Below are 20,016 nucleotides of genomic sequence, written 5' to 3'. Positions count from 1 at the left end.
TTCTTGTGGAAGCATTTAACATTTTCCTTTCCCAAGGGATATATCTTTGGGAGAATAATTTACCTGATAGTTAGGCATATATGCTGTGAGGTGTAATACTGCTGATTTTACTTTTTAGTTAAGGAAGCTGAGCGATGATGACTTGGATTGTTATCGCTCATAAATCTTTCCCAACTGCAGTATAAGTGCATATTAAACCTACTTTCCATTTTTAGCTAGTAAATTAGCAAAACCATTTTTAATTGATAAATCCCAGTGTTGTAAAGATTGCCATGAAACTGTGGTGTCATATTTTGTAGCTTATATAGTAAATTGGTAAAATACCATTAAAATATTACTTTTACATATAACCAAGTGTTACTGAAATATGTTTATAAAGCAATTCTGGCCCTTGAAATTTATCCTAAGGAATGTTGCATTATATAACAATTGTTAGGATAAACCCAATTACCCCACAATAGGAATGGTTAAATAAATAACCATGTTTCAACTTGTTGAAATGGTATCTATTAACTTCAGAAAAGATTGAGAACTACAACATAGAAAGAGAAGGGAGAAGACAAAACAAAATTTGAGTTCTAAAATGTACACTGAATGCACACACAGGAAAATGTAGGTAGTTGTGTGAGTGCCTGTAATTTTTAAGTATTCTTGTACAGCGAAGAATTTGGGAGATAATTGCTTATATGCTACTAGTGTTTTGTGTAATATTCACTTGTTCACATTCATTTGTCAAATTCAGCATTCCTATGTATCTTTCCTAGGGATTTGATATGGTTTGCTTCTTTTTTATATTTATGTCTGTGTGAATATCACACCTCTTTTGCTTTGCTTTTCAGAATGGAAATGTACTGTCGAGAACTGACAGAAAGGTTTGAAGATGTTTGGATAGTATCTGGACCGTTGACCTTACCTCAGACTGGAAGTGATGGAAAGAAAACAGTTAGTTACCAGGTAGGGACATGTTTTAACATTCAGGCTTATGTTATTTGTATGAGATTATAATTTCGTTGTGTATTTTTCTTTTTATTTATTTATTAAACACCTGTTGGAATGATAGGCACAGGGATTATAATTAATGATGGATTAAAAAGTAGTTACTGACTCTAGGGAGCTCACAGTTTAGAAAGGGAGAAAAAGAAGGGAGACAGAAGTGTTACTAGTTAATCACTAATATTAAAGTCTGATGTGCTGCACTAGAGATAAATTCACAGATCAGGGCTTTCACTAGAGCACTGACCAACTCTGTTGGTGTGGTTTTGGAAGACTTAACAGAGGAAGTGATTTTTGATCTAGATCTTGACAGATGAGTAAGAGTAGACAGTTGGTGAGTCACTGTGTTGTATACCTGAAATTAATGTAACACTACATGTTAACTATACTGGACTTAAAATTTTTAAAAACGGGAAAAAAGAGTGAACTGAGTCAGGAGGGGAGCATGGGAATTTCAAAAGCTGGAACAGTGTCAGCAGAGGACATTTGTGATTTGACGGCATAGTTCTGGAATACAGGTATCATTGATAAAGATTGGAGCTTAGATTGGGTACAAAAGAGTATGGGTGGCCCACAGGGGATGAGGATTTCTACAACAACAGGACAGGGGCCAGATAGTAGAGGGCTTTGTACTCCATGAAGGCTTGGATTTTACTTTTTAGACAGTGAGAAGTCATAGATTTAAGCATGGGAGATGTGATTTGTTTGGGGTTTTATGAAGACTATTCTGACAGCACTCTGCAGAGAGGTGGGTGAGAAAGGGGTGTTTGAAAGAGAAGTCAGAGATGAGGTGAATGGGACATTGCTTCCGTGGTTCATATGAGAACAGACACAGGACCCAACTCAAGCAGCTGAGTGAGGATGTTAGAGGAATAGAGGAAAGTATAATAATGAATTCACTTTTTGGCTGAGGAAAAAGGAAAATTTCAGGATCACATTTAGATGGCAGTGAGTGGAAAAGTGGGAGCACCAGCTTTTCTTTTAGATGCTTGAGTTTTTTAAAAAGGTGAATGTGTTTTTCATGCAAGATATTTAAGAAATTTATAGACTGAAGGAAGGAGGTTAAACTAGAAGAGTATAATGAGTGGCATGAGGGCTTATGCATCTGGTGTTGATGTGGAAGACTGAAGTTTGCGCCTGAAGGGTAGCTGAATTGATACAGTGATATTGTGAGATCTGTACAGGGTGGGGGACTGGGTGGAGTGCGGACACGTGATGGAGTAAGTTCAGAGGGATTGAAGGACTTCCCTCCAGGTCAGAGAACACCTGGAAGGAACACCTAGTTCAGCTCTAGGAATAAAGCAGATACTTAATAAATACTGGTTAGGTTATATGATTACTTCAGAGAGTCTGTGATATAATTAAATGACCTGAGAAACAGATTTAGGGGGAAAAAAACTCTCACAAAACTGTAGGGTATGTTCTGTCCCTCTTCACTTATATTTTATCAGCCTGTCTGAATCAGATGCACAGTGATGTGTAAGTAGCCAGGGTGTTCACACAGGCGTTCTCACCCTCAGAGTATTCCAGGAGTTCTGATGGGAGGCAAGAAGTGGCAAAGGAGTTAGTATTTTAAGCAGATTAATTTCTCTCCTCTGATCAATTTGCTAATTTAATTCTAGTATTTTTTTTGTCACATTAGAAAGAAAAAATGGCTTAAAGCTACTTATATTCTCTTATTTTTAAAATATTAATTATTATTATTAAGTTTTTTTTTATTTTTTGACAGAGACGCAGTGAGTGAGGGAACATAAGCAGGGCGCATGGGAGAGGGAGAACAGGCTTCCTGTGGAGCAGGGAGCCTGATCTGGGGTTTGATCCCAGGACCCTGGGATCATGACCTGAGCTGAAGGTTAGATACCTAACAACTAAGCCACTTAGGTGCCCCTAAGTATTAATTATTCTTGAGCTTTGTAAATCCTCTTTACTTTTCCCACTAGAAAAGAGGTTCTCCTGACTTTTAAACCTTAAGTGATCAAGTTAGTTTTATGTGTGCTTTGTTTTCATAAAATTCAAAACTTATATGCTAGCTTACTGTGTAGTGGACAGAAAATTCATCCAAAGTTTAAAAGGAAAGATTAACCAGTAAATAAGAAAGAGCATTTCACTAACAGTTTTTTTTGGGTGGATATTTTTGTTAGGTATGTGTTCGCCAAATGCTGTAGTGGAAAATATGCTGCTTTTCTTCAGTTGGATATAATTTTAAAAAATATAATGTACACAAAATGTTATGTATTTGGCAGGTCTTTCTGCTAAATGGGCCTAGAAGCAGTGATATGTAGTTAGCAGTGAACATACCTTGACACCAGATCTTATCTCTAAAATACCATCTCCTACTGGAAGAACTTGGCACATGGGGAAGTAGCTGATTCCAGGGCTGGTTCAGGGAAAGTACAGAATAGAGGGAATGTGTCAAAAAGACAAAGACATCAGCTTGCAGGAGTTCCACCTTACCATGTCTGGGGCTATTTGATATCAAAATATAATGGGCTATAGGGGGCGCCTGGGTGGCTCAGTGGTTGGGCCGCTGCCTTCGGCTCAGGTCATGATCTCAGGGACCTGGGATCGAGCTCCGCATTGGGCTCTCTGCTCAGCGGGGAGCCTGCTTCCTCCTCTCTCTCTGCCTGCCTCTCTGCCTGCTTGTGATCTCTCTCTGTCAAATAAATAAGTGGAATCTTTAAAAAAAAAAATATATATATATATAATGGGCTATAGACCTACTGAGTTGGATAAGAATCCTTACTTCTAACACATAAGTAAATACATGAATGTAGGGAAAAAATTCTGCTTACTATAGAATGTCAACTAACAAATTTATAAGAATCAAAGAGAAAAATCATTTTGTAGCCATCATGGTAATAAGTGATTCAGACAGGAATCATCAGTGGATGCTAAAACTAGTGAGTGAAAGTTTTGTGAGAAAGAGGAAGTTTATATAGTTAAAAGAGTCTCTCACAAATTATTAATAACAAAGCAAGAAATGATAACTGTACAGTGGAGAAACTTCCCCTTAATCAAGTGATCAAGGTTAATATTGTCAGTAACAGGATTACTGATAAGCTGTGCTTCATGGTGTGATGCATTGAGAAGAATACAGGATCATTTCTCTGGTATTTTTGCCAAAAAGCATAGCAGTGATTCTCACCATGCGGAAATAGGCAAACCCCACGGGGGGGCCATTCTATGAAACAGCTGCCTTGTACTCTTCAAACATGTTAGGATCATAAAAGACAAAGGGTGAGAAACTATTCCAGATTAATATAGTCTAAAGAGTCCTGAAAACAAGATCTGATCTCAGGTCAGATCTCAAGTCAGCATAGAAATCTTACTAAAAAGGACGTTATTGGGACAGTTGGCAACATTTGAGGTCTGTAGGTTAGATCATCATATGATATCAATGTTAAATTTCCTGATTTTGATAATCATACTACAATTATATAAACAGATGTCTTTGCTCTTAGGAAATACATCCTGAAGGATGTGCTGTGACTTATTTTCATAGGGTTTAGAGAAGGAGTCCTGTCCTGTTGGGACCCCTCGCACTCTTTTTCTGTATCTTCACTTAAAACTCTTATCATTTTGGGGTGCCTGGATGGCTCAGTTGGTTAAGCGACTGCCTTCGGCTCAGGTCATGATCCTGGAGCCCCAGGATTGAGCCTTGCATTGGGCTCCCTGCTCAGCAGGGAGTCTGCTTTTCCCTCTGATCTTGACCAGTCCCATGCTTGCTCTCTTTCATTCTCTCTCTCAAATAAAGAAATGAAATTGTAAAAAACAAAAAAACAAAACCAAAAAAAAGCCTCTATCACTTTAGTTGCAAAAACAATGAAGCAACAAACGAAAACACAAAGGATTTAGGGAAAAGAAAAATACAGAGGAAGAAAGAATCATCAAGGAAATTGGGCAAAATATTAACATTTGATGAATCTGTGAAGGGCACACAGGTGATCTTTGTGCTCATCTTGTAAGCTCTGTATTTGAAATTAATTGAGAATGAAACTTACATAATGTACATGTATTTTAATATATCTTTTCTATACCGGAATTCTTCATTACACTGGAATATATAAAAATAACCAATAAAAAGACTTACCTTGCTTCTCCTAAATAGCTTATCAGTGACTGCTATTCAAGGCTTAAAGAGTTTCAAAAGAGACCTGTCAGCTTTCCTTACCCGAATTAGTGTCAGGGTGATGAAATGTGGAAGAGCAGTCAAGATCAGCTTCCTGAAGAGTAGACTCTGAATAATAGTCTTGTTTTCTGTTTTTTCTGTGAAAACCGCATTGGTCTTAGGTCTTTATTTTCAAGTTCTGGGACTCTGAACCTGTAGTGTTAGTTTCCCATGTCTATAGTAATTTATAGGAAGGGTGCATGCTTACTGGCCACTCTTGAATCCAGCAAATCTTCCAGTGCCTGTCATGTGGGAGGAGGAATGTATACAGAATTGTAGATGACATGCCTTAAACTATACTCTTGATTACTTTCTCCCTTTCTTCCTGGAATTCATATCCACAAGTCATCTCTCCTAATTTCTTTGAGTCAACAACTATTATCAGATCTCTTTCTTCATAACTTTTACTCAGATTTTGCTGAAGTTCTGAACACTGCAGTATAGTAGAGGCCTCCAGTGATTTTCTCTGCTTCCACTTCTGTTGGTGTCAATCTGCCTGGAGTCCAGAAGTCATGACAGAGAAAGTGTACATTTTTGCTTTTCTCATCCTTAGAAGCATCAGAAATGAGTAATAACAAAAGAACAGAAAAGGAAACTTAATTTGTACTGAAATCAGGAAATGTTCATAGTCATATCAAGAATTTCAAATTTCAGTATCTGTAAGATACAGTATATTTAGACTATAAATTATATAAGGTTATTTTTTTGAGAGTTTATTTATTAGAACAAGAATGAGCAGGGAGGGGGGCAGAGGGAGAAAGAGAAGCAGACTCCCTGTGAGCAGGGATCCTGACATGGTACTTGACCCCAGGACCTGGAGATTATGAACTGGGCTGAAGGCAGACACTTAAGCGACTGAGCCACCCAGGCTCCCCAGGTTATTAATTTGACATGTGTTCTTCTATCAAAGCATGGGGCAGGGTACTGGAATTAGAAAGATTCTGGTAAGGAAGAATTTCTTAGTTTCTTTCTTTTATTTTTTTTCCTTTCTCTTACACAGAACTTTAGAGAGCAGATGCCTTTCTGTTAGTTTGAAAACCGTTGAATCTATTCTTCATTAATTATGTATTAGAAGTTAGAAGTTATGATATTAAATACTTATATTAAACATAGTTTAATTTTGATGCTTTTGTCCATGCCTTCCCTCCATGGCATTGAAGCCATGATTGCCAGTCTTTTTATTTGTTTTTTAAAGACTTTTTTCATTTGAGAAAGAGAGAGAGAGAGAGTGAGAGCATGTGAGCAGGGGAGGAGCAGAGGTAAAAGGATAAGCAGACTCCATGCTGAGCACGGAGCCCCATGCGGGGCTCGATCTCAGGACCTCAAGATCATGACCTCAGCTGAAATCAGGGGTTGGATGCTTAACTGACTGAGCTACCCAGGCACCACTTTAGTTGCCAGTTTTTGTTTTGTTTTGTTTTGTTTTTAAGATTTTATTTGAGAGAGCATGAGAGAGAGAGAACATGAGCAGGGGGCAGGGCAAAGGGAGAGGGAGAAACAGACTCCCTGCTGACCTGAGAGCCTGATCTGGGACTTGATACTAGAGCCCTGGGATCATGACCTAGGCCGAAGGCAGACATTTAGCTGATGGAGCTACCCTGGTGCCGTAATTGCTGGTCTTTTAATGAGCCTTGTATTTAAACTTTAAAAATATGTTATGGAACTCTATGTACATAGTAATGAAAATGTTAAACCTTAAACCCTAAAGTATATGACATCATAATGAAATTCAAATAGTGTAAGGTATGAGAGGGATAGTTAGCTCCTGGTCCTAGTCCCACTGTGTAGTTTCCTAGTTATGCTGATTATCTCTATCTGGGAATAATGGGTGCTAAACTGTATTTCTTAATTTTGATTTTGCCCATTTTAAATAGGCTCTGTTGATGCTATCACACAAAATAATGAAATTTCTTCAGTTCACACATTGTTCCATTATCTGTCATTCATGTTAGTTTTAGTTCTTCTATTGGTAAACTTTACATCATAAATTTTATATAATATACTTAAACTTTTACTTGTTGATCTGTCACTTATGTATTACTGAGGTTCATAGCATTTATTTGTTTGCTAGCTATAATTTGGTCTGAGTTTCACCTGTAGCTGACATCTAAGGCAGAGGCCTCCTGTGGCACATCCAGCCCCCATAGATGCTTTGACTTGCTTCCCATAGTATGTTGTTTTTGAATTATATATGTTGAGTATGAGTATGTTGGTAATTTTTTCATACTTGGGAGGCTTCACATAAAAGTCTAGATATTAGCTTCTCTTAAAAACAGAGGACTCAAAACACTTGGCACAGATTCCCGTAGGTAGGTGTATTCACTAGCTACAGTAGCAGCTTTCCCCTTCAGTGGAGCACATGTTCTTCCATTCGTCATGTCTTCTCCTGGCCCAGTCCATCCATTCACATTTCCTGTTTAGCTCTTATTGGTCTTTGAGTTTTATAATCCTGGCTCTGTTGAAAATACAAAAGCAGTATGTATAGTACCATTAATGTTTAAGTAGAACATTTGGATCTGTAAAGCAGTAGGTATAATCCATATTAAGTCTGTGCCATTGGAGAAATAAATGTTACCACAAACAACAAAAGTCTGAGAAGGGGAGGAAAGTAAAGGTGGCATGGTATTATAATTGCTACTTTAAAATGTAGTAATTGCTTTCACTTTCTATTTCGGACCATTTAACCTTACTATCATACTATTTTTTAAAAAGAGAAATCAGTTTCTTCTTGAAGACATCATTCTTGGAGCCCTCTGACTTCTGTTCTAATATGAACCTTTTGTTTCCTCCCTGCCATCCCTTCTTCTCTCCCACCCTCCCTTCTATCCTTCCTTTTATTCAGCAAATATTTATTAAGCTCCTCCTGTATACCTGGCCCTGTTCTAGGCATCTCTGATAACAGCAGTAAACAAGGCTGTATGTTTTAGGGAGCTCAGGTTATAGTGGAGGAGATGCATAATAAACAAAATGCCATAATTAGAAGAAGAGAACACGGGGGTGGGAAAGAAAGACAGGATAGGCTGCTAAGGGGTAGTGAGACTAAACAGACACCTGAGTAAAGTGAGAGAGTAACCTCTATGAGGAGTTCTCCAGCAAGTGCTGGAGAACTCACGGGAGTGAGTGAGATTAGCTTGGTGTATTCAAGGAGTTGCAAGAAAGCCAGTGTAACAAGGGCAGAGAGAGCACTGAAGGAGGGCAGTTAGGGGGAGGCAATGGAGAGAAGTCCAGATTGCAGATTGTGTTCAGGAGCTGTGACGCTGATCAGGAGAGTGGCACAATATGGTTTAGATCTGCAAAGCCCAGTCTGGCTGCTCTGGTAGCCAGTCCACTTAAGAGGCTGACGGAGTAGTCTAAATGAGAAGTAACAATGGCCTGACTAGGGGGTGGTAGTAGAAATGGGGAGAAATGCTCTGATTTAGGATGTGCCTTGCAGTAGAACGGATGGTACTTTCTAATGGGTAAGTTGTAGACTAAGAGGGAAAGTGTCAGGATAACACTTAGGCTTTCAGTCTGAAGTTATGAAGACCAGAGAGAAGCAGGTGTGGAAGCTGCAAGTTGGGTGGTTTTGGCTATGGGAGTGGGAGATAATTTGATGTCCAGGGCAGTTTGTGAGTTTGGTTGTCAGAGAGGAGAGGTTGAAGTGGCGATCTGCATGGGAGTGGTCAGCCCTAGAGGTGGTATTTAACACTAGGATGAGATCATGTAAGTGAGCACAGGCAGGAGAGAACAGATCTGTGGTCTGAACCTTGGGGGGTTTCAGACATTTTGGAAGTCAAGAAGAGGAGGGTCCAGCAAAGGAGACAAAAGGGACAATTTTTGAGGCAGGAGAAAAATCCAGGGTAAGTGGTGTCCCAGAAGGTAAGTGAAGAAAGCATTTCAAGAAGGGAACGATGAGTGGAATGTTGAGGGAATAATGAACTGCCCGTTGGCAACCTCTGTAAGCTGTTGTAGTTTTCAGTCAGCTACACATCTGTCTTTCCTTAACAGTACCCTCCTGGCTTAGGTCCCTTTTATCTTGGGCTCCCTCTTACCCCTTCTTGGATTCCTTTTTTGTTTTGTTTTGTTGGAGTACATCCTCAGATTCTGGAAGAGTCATTGGATGGTAAACTTTCTCGTCTGAAAATGTCCTAAAATCCTGGCCGTGGGACTCAGGAATCTGCAGGTGTGACTGGCTATCCTGGGCAGTTTTACATACACTGTAAGGTTTGAGAAGCATCCCTTTAGAGAATATTTTTCTAGCTTCATCCTGGAGGCAAGACAAAGGCGTGCTGCTTTTTGTTGGTTGCACAATAATTCTGGAGATGGATTCTTCAGTCACACACCTTGATTTGACACCCTTTACTTACTGGATGGAGCACAGTGTAAGGGGCTGTGAAAATCCAAACTTTGACTTCTCTTCTCAAGTTTTATCTAATTTGTCAGCTCCTCCATCTTCCAGAAATTAATGACACTTCTTAGTCCACTAATGCATGACTCTGCAGTTCTCTGCACTTGCATGAGTTGGTTCTGTGTCAGACCTTTTTGCTGCCATTGTGTGTGTATGTGTGTATTTTCTAAATGGGGGTTAGGGGAGAGAGAAGCAGAAGCCTGGGTCCAGGTTGCCATCTTGAACTGGAAACCTTTATTCATGAGTTTTTGCACATCCTTGGCAAAGCAAATTGATACTTTTTAACATTTCACATTGAAATAATTTCAAATTTGTAGAAAGGTTGTCAGAGTGGAGAACCCCCTAATGTGTTTTGCCTAGACTTACAAGTTCTTAGCATTCTACAGGTCTTGTTCCTTCTGCTCCATGTACACACCTCGTTCTCAGTACTTTCTCAGCCATTCAAGCGTTTGTTGCAGATACCTTGTCTCTTTTCCCCTAGATGCTCCGTTCTCTCATGTAACCACTGTATAGTTGTCAAGTTCATGAAATTCAACATATAAGAATATTAGCCATAGTACAGTCCATATTCACATTTTGTCAGTTGCTCCAGTAACGTTCTTCATGCAGTTTTTCCCCCAGATTTGGAATGAAGTCCAGGACCACACATTGCATTTAACTGTCATGTCTCCTTAGTCTTCTTTAATCTCAGCCTTTTTGTCTTTAATGATGTTGACATTGTTGACAAATATAGGCCAGTTGTTTTGTAGTATGTTCTTCAAATTGGGTTTGTCTGTTGTTCCTCTGATTAGATTCAGTGATGTTTCGGGCAGAACACTGGCATTGGCTTGCGTACACTGTCAGGTTGTCCTGTTACTGGCGATACTAACTTAGATTCCTTGATAAAGGTGTAGTATCCTTTAGATTTCTTCACTGCTGCTATCATTTCCCCTTTGAAATTAATCTGATATCTGTGGTCGCCCTTTGAGACCCTGTAAGTATTCTTTATCTCTTCAAATTATCACTTGCGAGTTTTAGCAGCCACTGAAGATTCTGGCCTGAATCAGTTATTACTATAATTGTTGCCCAGTAATGATTTTCTAATTCTTACGTCTTCTGCTGTTAGTAATTGACATTCTACTGTAAGAAAGAGCTTCTCCTATTTTTTTTTTTTTTAAGATTTTATTTATTTGACAGAGAGAGATACAACAAGAAAGGAACACAGGCAGGGGGAGTGCGAGAGGGGGAAGCAATCTTACCACTGAGCAGGGAGCCCGATGTGGGGCTCGATCCCAGGACCCTGGGATCATGACCTGAGCCAAAGGCAGATGTTTAATGACTGAGCCACCCAGGTACCCTGGAAAGAGCTTTTCCTTCTTATTATATCAGTATGAACTGATGGATTCTTATTTAATTCAGTTTTTAATCAATCTACTGTGTATTCATTTTGATGCTCAAATTGTCTTCAATTTGGCCAGTGGGAGCCCTTTCAAGGCTATCTCCCATGTGCTTTGACACATCCTCATCATATTCTTAGCACTTCTTCTTTTTGGCATAACGTGATATTCCAGGCTCATCTTGGCCAGACTCTGGGATCAGCCGTCTCTCCAAGGAGCCCTGGTTCCTTTTAATGGGAATTGGTATTTAGAAACCAGGATCTGGATGACAGGTTGATTCTTGAGTGCTCGGTCTGCTGTTGGCGTGTCATGTGTGTTCACCACATTTATTTTTAGCCTTTTATAGTGGGTGGAGAGAGCCCCAAAGAACATAGTATACAAATTCTGTTGCCTTTAGTGGCTCACCGTTTTTTCTTCATCTTTATTGTTCCTTTGTGTTTTTTTGAGATTGATAGACTCTCGTCATAAAGGAAACACTTACCTGTTAGTGTGTGTTATGTGTATGTGTGTGCAAAGGTGAATGTTGATAGGAGTGTATCTTCCTGGAGAGAGATATTGTGTTTTATTCTTATTTTTTAGAATTGCATCAAAGTGGTTTACTTTCTTATATTTATGTTTTTCATGAACACCTTCTCTGTAGTAATGCAGCTTTTGTTAGATGTGATGTTATTTTTTCAGATCAAATGCTTTCAGGTGGAATTTTAAAGTTAAAAATCTGTAGTGTATCTTTTAGCATGAAAGCAAAATATCCTTTGGCAAATTAAATTGGAAAAATGGTTTCAGCCTGCCATATTAAGAATTTAGTTGGGCCAAACATTTTATACATAATGTGTTTACACACATACATGCACGTAAACTTGGGAAAATTTGGTTAAGGAAAAGAGACATGGGAGACAAAACCAAGAGAGGAAAATGTAGGATTTGTGATGAACAACAGTAAGTTCCTCAGACAGCTGGTTTAGAGCCTCATATAGGGAGGAAGACAAAAATAAAAGGAAAGGTTAGGGCTGGGTGGGTGAAACCTTAAATGCCCAGCTCAAAAGCATTCAGGCTGTTCTCTAGCTATTCATAATAAAACAGTTGTGGATAAAACCATGTCCTTTAGTGATGCTGAGAAAGGGGACACAGCATGGCCAAGCCCTAGAAACCATTCTGTTCCTCTCAAGGAATAAATATTTGAATTGTGAATTCCTGTTTTCAAGGGAATGTCTTGCAATTATGTATGGCAGTTCAGAATGCCAGGGGAAGTGTTTTGTTTATCAGATCCAGCCATTTAATATTTATTGCTTGTTTACAACTATATTCTGAACCTGATTTCAGGAGAATATAAAAACAAGGGTGTTTATTTAGTTTTCTTTCTGGGCAATGAAACATGTATGTGTATACTGTGGAGAAGGTGAAGCAAGTGAACTGGTGTTAATGGAGGGCTGTATCTACCATCCAACAGACAAGCAGTTTTAGACATGCTGTCTCATTCAGTCCTCAGAGGCAGTTCTTACAAGGAAGTGGTGGCTATCTTTTATAGGTAAGAAAGTTGAGGTTTCTAAGGGTCAAGGCGAAGTCACATAGCTGGTCATTATCAAAGGGGAGATCCAGACATGAGTCTGTCTATTTGTATGAGAGCCGCCAATTCTTCTGTAGCATTATTCTTCAAAGCTCTTGAAAGTCTGTAGGAGAGGGGTTCTGTGCTCTTCCCGTACAGCAGCTTAAGGCCAGGAGGTAGAAGATGGTGAAGAGGGAGAGCCTTTGCAAATGATATCTGCTAGCATGCAAAAATAAGAAGGGAAAATGGGCCAAGAGGAGGATCCCTTATAGGCAGGCAGAAATGTCTGTTAGAATATGCAGGAAAGGATCCCAGCTTCATAGGACTTGCGTGAATGCGAGCCCAGGGGAAGATAAGTAGCAGTGATTTTATCAGAAGTGAGTCTTCTGACAGCTCTAATCAGAATCACCCCCTTTATTATAGCTGAGGTCATCCATGTGCTTTCCCTGATGGGCCTGTTTCAAGAAGAGATTGATTCCAGACAAGTGAACATACCTGAAGATTCTGGCCTGAACATTATAATTGACCTGACAAGAAAGTGAGCTTTAAATTTTTCGACTCGGTGGCGGTGGTGGTAATGTTAGAAGTGCTTAACAGTCTGTGTTTTCATTCCGCAGCATACCCTCCAAACTAATTCCAAACTGTTCCTAGAGGGGGAGGAAATTAAAAACATGCCTCCAGGAATCATGAGGCATTACCTGAAGTGATCGGGAGTAATTTTTTTTTAAATCTCCTGTTTTCTCTTTAGGCAGAGCTTTTGTTCATTTCTGTGTTTGTTCTATTGAAAAAAATAAATGATTTTACTGGCTAAGTATCTCCTTACTCCCACCTTCCATCTCCAGGTAGAATCGACAGTCTGAGAGGGTGGTGCTTCTTATCCTGTGACTAGGCAGTCAGTCTCCAGCCTCCTTTCCTGGCGTGGACACCCCCTGTGAGCAGCACAGTTTCCCTTGGTCTCTACTGCTGCACAAGCTCCTCCAGAGGCTTGTGCCACACAGGGTTGACCACCTGCTTACCAGCTTGCCCGCATGTCCTGACTCCCTTCTTCCCTTGTTCCTCTGTCCCCTCAGGTGTGGAGACCCTGTTTATCACACTGTCATGATTTCTTTCACTTGATTGGCTTGACTTTTTAAGGGCTTGGTCTCTTGATGTGTCCAACAGTTTTATTTTTGGATTTTCTTTTTTGGTCCTACCAGGGGAATGTAACCAAATATATCTATCTGATTGTAGCAGGTACATGTATTTTCCTTGTGCTGCTGGTTAATTTTATTTACATAACAGTTGCTCTATGTATATGACCGGCACACCTAGCCTGAATGTCCTTTGTTGCCAGGCTCTTTTGGCACTGAGTCAGTGTGAAGGCCCAGTCCTGTGTGTGTGGCGCTGGGGCGGGGGAGAGCAAATTGTTGCTTCTGTCTTTTGGACAGAAAGAAACCTCAGGCCAGCTCGTATGCAAACTAACTGTAGGTGGTGAGTGCATGCCACCTTTATGGCTCTTGTGTATATTGTGTTGTCTAGTTACACACAGTTGATTTCCAGTTTTTTGTTACAATCCTGACAAGAGTTCTGTACTTTTTGCTACTTTAACAGCAGTGAGGATTTCCTCTATAAAGTACTTTTATATCTACATCTTCTATGACAAAGATTGTTGCTGATTTACTGATACTGAAGACTTGGTATGTGTTCATCCCCCAAGTCCTTTGCTGAGGGTGTCATTTGTGTCCATCCTGCTTCCTCTTGAAACCTGTTGTCCACCTTTAACTTGTCTAATTTTGCTTGATGCTGTGTTTCCCCAGAGTCCCTCAGCAGAACCATCTGTTGTACCGAATGCAATTACATCTTTTCTTTTGAATGACATCCACTACAAAAATTGCTTTTTTCATAGGTCTTGTGGATTTTAAAACCTTTTTTTTTTCTTTTGGAAACTAAAGTGTCTTTGTTTCATCATAACTGTTTTGTGGATGGGGAGCATGAAGGTAGTTATTACCTATTTTATGAATGAAGAAGGAAGATAGTGGACATGACTTGCAGCCTTGTGGCAAAGCCAGGACTTGACCAGGTCTCTGGGGTTCCAGTCCCTAGCAGTTTCTAGAAACATTTTATGAAAGACTTCTAGTTTTCCCAGAATTGGGAGAATTTTATTACATAGGTTGAGTTGTCTACGAAGAAGATAGATTGAAAATTAGGATTTTGTTTAAGTCATAAATTCAAGGAAAAAACAGTGGCTTTTCTGAATTTCCAAATGTTGCCAGTTCCTATTTTAACAGGTTATAGATGCTTACTTCCTAAGAACAAAGCAGATTGAATCAGAGAAGATAGAGGCTAAGTTTTCATTTTTCTCTTTATTTTTAGGGATAGTATTTTACAGCTCCTTGTTGAAATACTGTAAGGTCATAGGTGAAATGATTCTGCCTTCTGGTTCTTAGTAGGAATTTTTGTGTCCCATGAGAATTCTTAAAAGTAGTACTGGACATCCTCTAGCTATTGTGTGGGTTTTTGAAAACCTCATAGAAATGATTTATTTTCATAAATCTAAAATGTCAAACTTCTATACTTCTGGCTAGAGTTTAATTACTCTGATTAGAAGCCCTGGTTGGCAGCCGATTATTCTTGATATGTAATTTATTTGTAGGCAGAGAGTCCAGGAGGAGAGAAAACAATCAAGTGAATGGTTTGGAGGGCTCCTAATACTTGGGAATCTGAGGCTGTGATGCAGTGATGAAGGATGTCCACCAGGTGGCATCAAGGATTTGCTTAACTGTTGGCTCCCCAGCTAACCCTGGAAGCCCAACTAAACTTCTTCCCCACTGTGAACTATGGCTCAGCTGTAGCTGTGCCCTCATGTCCAGTCCCTTGTTTCCTTTAGTGCTGTCTTGTGCCCTGTATTGCCATCTGACCACATTCTGCCTCCCGTGAAAGCAGTGGGGGTTGACTCCTCTAGATGGGAAACTTCTTAAGACACTAGGGCATTCACTGTAAATCTTTCTCCTTTCTGTGTTTCCAGCAGTGCCAGCCATAGCCCCTCTGAGTTGTATTGTTGCAGTAACATCTGTTGGTGACCTGTGGCCTAACTGTGGACCTCCATAGAATTCACCTTCAGTATTTTTTCTTGAAGAGTATGTTCATTCTCCTAGCTGCATAAATGACTTGTTGGAGGGCTGTAGGGTTTCATGCTTATAGATTGTGTATGTTCATAAACTTTACTCTCAAATGAGCTCTGACCAGCTGCTTCTACTAACTTGAGAGATAGTATTTGGAGAAATCAGTCCTGTATATGGGGCTTCCCTGCAGTCCCACAGTTGGTCTTGGCAATGGAACCTTCATGCGTGCCAGACAGCAGATAGCCATGGCATTCTTGGGCTGTGTGCCATGTAGGTAGAAGCTGGAAAAAAGCAGGAAAGAATCCTTATAGCTCTCATCCCTCTGCCTTATCTGGGCTCCCATCACAGCCTCTGGCAGCAGTCAGGTTTGATCAGGAGTGAATGCCCATGCAGACCGAGGAAGGGCCTGGGAGGGGTAGTAGTACATATGCTTATTGTAGTTGGATTGTATCATTTTATTGGAGACCATTAAGGAAATGGATATTCAGTTTTCTTTTTTCAGAAAACAGATATGGCTTTTAAGCCAATTGGAAGGAAATTTGAAAAGGTTCCATAATAATGTTATTTCATCATTAGAGCCAACCTACATAGGCAAGCAAGTTGTTTGCAGGCCTGACCCTGGCTTCTCTGTTGTCTGGATATCTTTCCAAAGTGTTTGGTTTGAGGGCACATTCAGAAGTTCTATTTTTGATAATAGGCCCAAGAGTGTGCAAAACTCTTGAGCAAGCAACATTTACATTTACTTAATTTAATTTAAAATGAGCCAGTCTAGGCGAAACTGGAGCTAGTGATACCGATGTAGTGTGTCTGGCTGCTTTTCTGAGAGCTATTTGTTTAGCTCCCTAGCGAATTTGATAAACTAAGGCCATATTTTTATATCTCAAGCTGGGAGTTTTGACCTTTGAATGTTGAGATCACCAGAAGTTCTGATTATGTGATGAAACAGCTTTTCTTGCCTGTTCTTTTGGGCATTCTTTTGCCCTTTGTCTTACAGTCAGAGCAGAGGATGTGACCTCTACTCTTTGGGGTGGCATTATTTTGAAGATTTTATTTATTTATTTGACAGACAAGTAGGCAGAGAGGCAGGCAGAAACAGAGAGAGGAGGAAGCAGGCTCCCAGCTGAGCAGAGAGCCTGATGCGGGGCTCAATCCCAGGACCCTGGGATCATGACCTGAGCCAAAGGCAGAGGCTTTAACCCACTGAGGCACCCAGGCGCCCCTGGGGTGGCATTATTTTAAAGATTGTAATCAGAATCTACCTGTTAGATTCTCATCTTCTCTGTGAATCTGTATTTTGGTTTATTATTACTTTTGACAGTTGAATTTAAATTCATTGGTGGGGTAATTTACAAATGGTCTTTACAGAAATGTGTTGAAAATCTTTTTAGGAGAAATTTGGGAAGTGCCAGCATCAGTTAGCATTGCTAACACAGCTGCTTTGTTTTTAGGTGATTGGTGAGGATAATGTGGCTGTTCCCTCGCACCTTTATAAGGTGATCCTGGCTCGCAGAAGCCCAATGTCTACTGAACCGCTGGCACTAGGGGCCTTCGTGGTTCCCAATGAAGCCATTGGCTTCCAACCCCAGTTAAGTGAATTCCAAGTGAGTCTTCAGGACCTGGAGAAGTTATCAGGACTGGTGTTTTTCCCTCGTTTGGATAGAACTAGTGGTATCAGGAATATCTGCTCTGTGGACACCTGTAAGCTCCTGGATTTCCAGGAGTTCACTCTGTACCTGAGCACAAGAAAAGTTGAGGGAGCCCGATCAGTCTTCAGACTGGAAAAGGTCATGGAAAATTTGAAGAATGCAGGGATTGAACCAGATGATTACTTCATGAATTGCTATAAGAAGAAACTAGAAGAACTCAAAGCTAAGGAGCAGTCAGGAATCCTGGAGGGAAAGCAATCTTAGTCTTTTTCTCCGAAGATGTGTCCTCTTCAGGCTCATGTGTTTTAGTGGCTTTACTTTGTAGAAATGATGAAATCCTAAACTTCAGACTAAATTTCTCCCCAAAAGATGAAAGATCTAAAAAATTCTGTCAGTTTTTTATTTAACACAGGAACTAATTATTAAGGAAACTGTAAGATCTACAGATTGGATGCCGATCTTGTGTCAGGTTCACAGAGGACTCTGACCACAGGACAATGCTGTTTTTGTCTCTCTTTGGATGTTCGCACCTGAAGGCATTTTGTTTTCGTGCCACTGAATCATGCATTATCTTTGATGTATCTCCTCAGCTGTCTTGGAGCCCAGTGTTATATGTTTTCTTTCTCTAGGACCTGAGTTGGTCTTGGAGATGGCTTTTAGATATCCTCTGTGGCTGTCCTATCCACATGTATTACTGTGTTATGTATTCATTTCTTGCTCCTCTGACAGACCTGCTGGTCCTCCATTTCTGCCCTGTAGAAGCCCTCAGTGACATTTTCTGCTCACCTAGTGTGTTCTGTATATTAAGCTCAGTGCTTTACATGGATTATCTTATAGCAACTCTCTGAGGTAAATACCACTGTCCTCATTTTACACGTAAGGAAATTAAGCTTAAGTATTTTGTCCAAGGTTCACCTTTCCAAAGAAGTAACCCACAGAGGTAGGCATGTGGGGCCAAGAAGAAAGACAGCATGACAGACTGAAGTAATCCAGACACAGAGGTTTTGACTTAGAAATGTATACACATGGGTTTGGTGATTTTGGGCCCACTTGCTAAGAGGGGTTTGGTTTCTTGTCTGCCATTGAGCCAAAATGTCTTGAATGTTCTCTGACTTGAACACTCTGTACGTAGCTCTTTGGGAAGAAACAAAGCCTGGGATTCTGTTTTCCGTCCAGTGTTGCTCAGGGAGTATCTTGGCCAAGGGGAAGGCTGCAGCCATCTTCATGGGCTCTGCTGCCAGAAGCCCAACTGCAGGTGAGGGTTATTCCCCGATCTCCCTGCCCCCAGTCACATCTTTATTTGAGATTCCAGGCTCTTTGGTCTCTGGATTGAGAACATTTGACCAGTGTCATATGCGGCTAAAGTAGGACAGGTGTCCCAGCCTGTTACTGCAGGCCAGCATTGCTATCTTGCACTGTGACCTTCAAACAACTGACAAACAGCTGAAAAACTCTGCCCCTCTGTCAGGCCTTAGAAACACCCGGAGGGGAGGCATAGTGTGATCTTGAAGGAACACCCCTGCGGGGCTAGGCTCAGCCTAGAGCAGCCCCCACTCTCTTAATGACCCTGCCTCATTCCTGTGAACATGTCGCTGTCGCTCACATCAGCAGCACATCCCTGAAGCTATCCCTGCTCAGTCCTTCATGGCTGCACCTGTGTGCCCTTATGTCTTCTGGGCACACTCCATCATCCTGCTTGGTCTTTCCGTTCATTCTGCTGGAACTGGTCAGGGGGGCCTCACATCTGCTGTGGCACTCCTGCTCATTCCTGCCACTGCTCCCCACCTCATTCCCGCCTGCCTTCCTGGATGTCATTCACGGAGGTTATCCGTCAGGGGGTCCGGGGCTGCCTTTTCCAGTCCAGCCTCTCCTCCAGGAACTGACTTGTCGGTCATTAGTGCAGGTCAGGTGCATGAACCGATCTTTGATGTGGGCCCTGTGTAATCTGGGGTGTGCAGTGGGGATGTGTGGATGGACTTCTCTTAGTGTTCCTGGACATGGCATTATAACCTAGGGGCTGGTGTGCTCCTGTGTGCAGAGTACCTCTAGGGGTCACTGTGGCCTAGTGCCACATGGAGGACTCAAGAGTCAGCTGTGACACTGTCCAACAGAGAACCTCTAGCTGTGTAAGCCACAGAGGGTGCAGGCAGTTTTGGACCTCAGACTCCAGGCTCTCAGGCCAGTTGAAACAGTAGAGGCTGTGTTGTCCAGTGAGCCTCATGTTTGGCTCGTCAGAGGGGCCTAGCTAGCTTAATTTTTCCCAACTTTATTTTGAAAAATGTCTTTCCAGGCAAGTTGAAGGTAGAGTTAAGAATGTCCTCTCCCCTCAATATTTTGTCCCATTTCATTTCTGTTCTTGAGCCATTTAAAAGTAATTCATTGATTTTTTTAAAGAAGTAGTAGACACACTTTATTCTTTAATACTTTGATCTGTATCATCTAAGAATAAAGACATTCCCCTGTATTGTCAGAATACTGTTATCTAAGAAATTTGTCAAGAATTCAGTATCATTTAATGAACAAAGTCTTACAAGTTTGCCTAGATTTCCCCCCAAAATCTTAAACTTTTTTTTTAAATATCCAGGCCTCAGCCATGGTTTGTGTCTTGTATCTCGTCATGTCTAGTCTCTGCTAATCTAGAGCAGTTTGCCTAGTAAGCTTCAAAAATATAGAGATTCTTCAACCCCACCCTTGAAGATTTTGACTCAGTAGGTCAGAAGTGAAGCTGAAACCTGTATTTTTTTTTTTAATTTATTTGACAGACAGAGATCACAAGTAGGCAGAGAGGCAGGCAGAGAGGAG

General features: G+C 40.7%; 1 protein-coding gene across 2 annotated transcripts in view; it reads left to right on the top strand.

Annotated features, from left to right (window-relative positions):
- The window catches only part of EXOG (exo/endonuclease G), a 28,470-nt gene extending 8,679 nt beyond the window's left edge, over positions 1 to 19,791 (top strand). For both annotated transcript variants that reach the window (XM_059390532.1, XM_059390531.1), the window contains exons 5-6: positions 840 to 954; positions 17,017 to 19,791. In XM_059390532.1, the coding sequence (XP_059246515.1) occupies positions 840 to 954; positions 17,017 to 17,478 (577 nt within the window). In that variant the 3' untranslated portion in view covers positions 17,479 to 19,791. The remainder of the gene's footprint in view (positions 1 to 839; positions 955 to 17,016) is intronic.
- Positions 19,792 to 20,016: the final 225 nt, after the last annotated feature.

Source organism: Mustela nigripes, chromosome 2, assembly GCF_022355385.1.
Source record: "Mustela nigripes isolate SB6536 chromosome 2, MUSNIG.SB6536, whole genome shotgun sequence".
Lineage (NCBI taxonomy): Eukaryota > Metazoa > Chordata > Mammalia > Carnivora > Mustelidae > Mustela > Mustela nigripes.
This window is presented reverse-complemented; position numbering and strand designations above follow the sequence as displayed.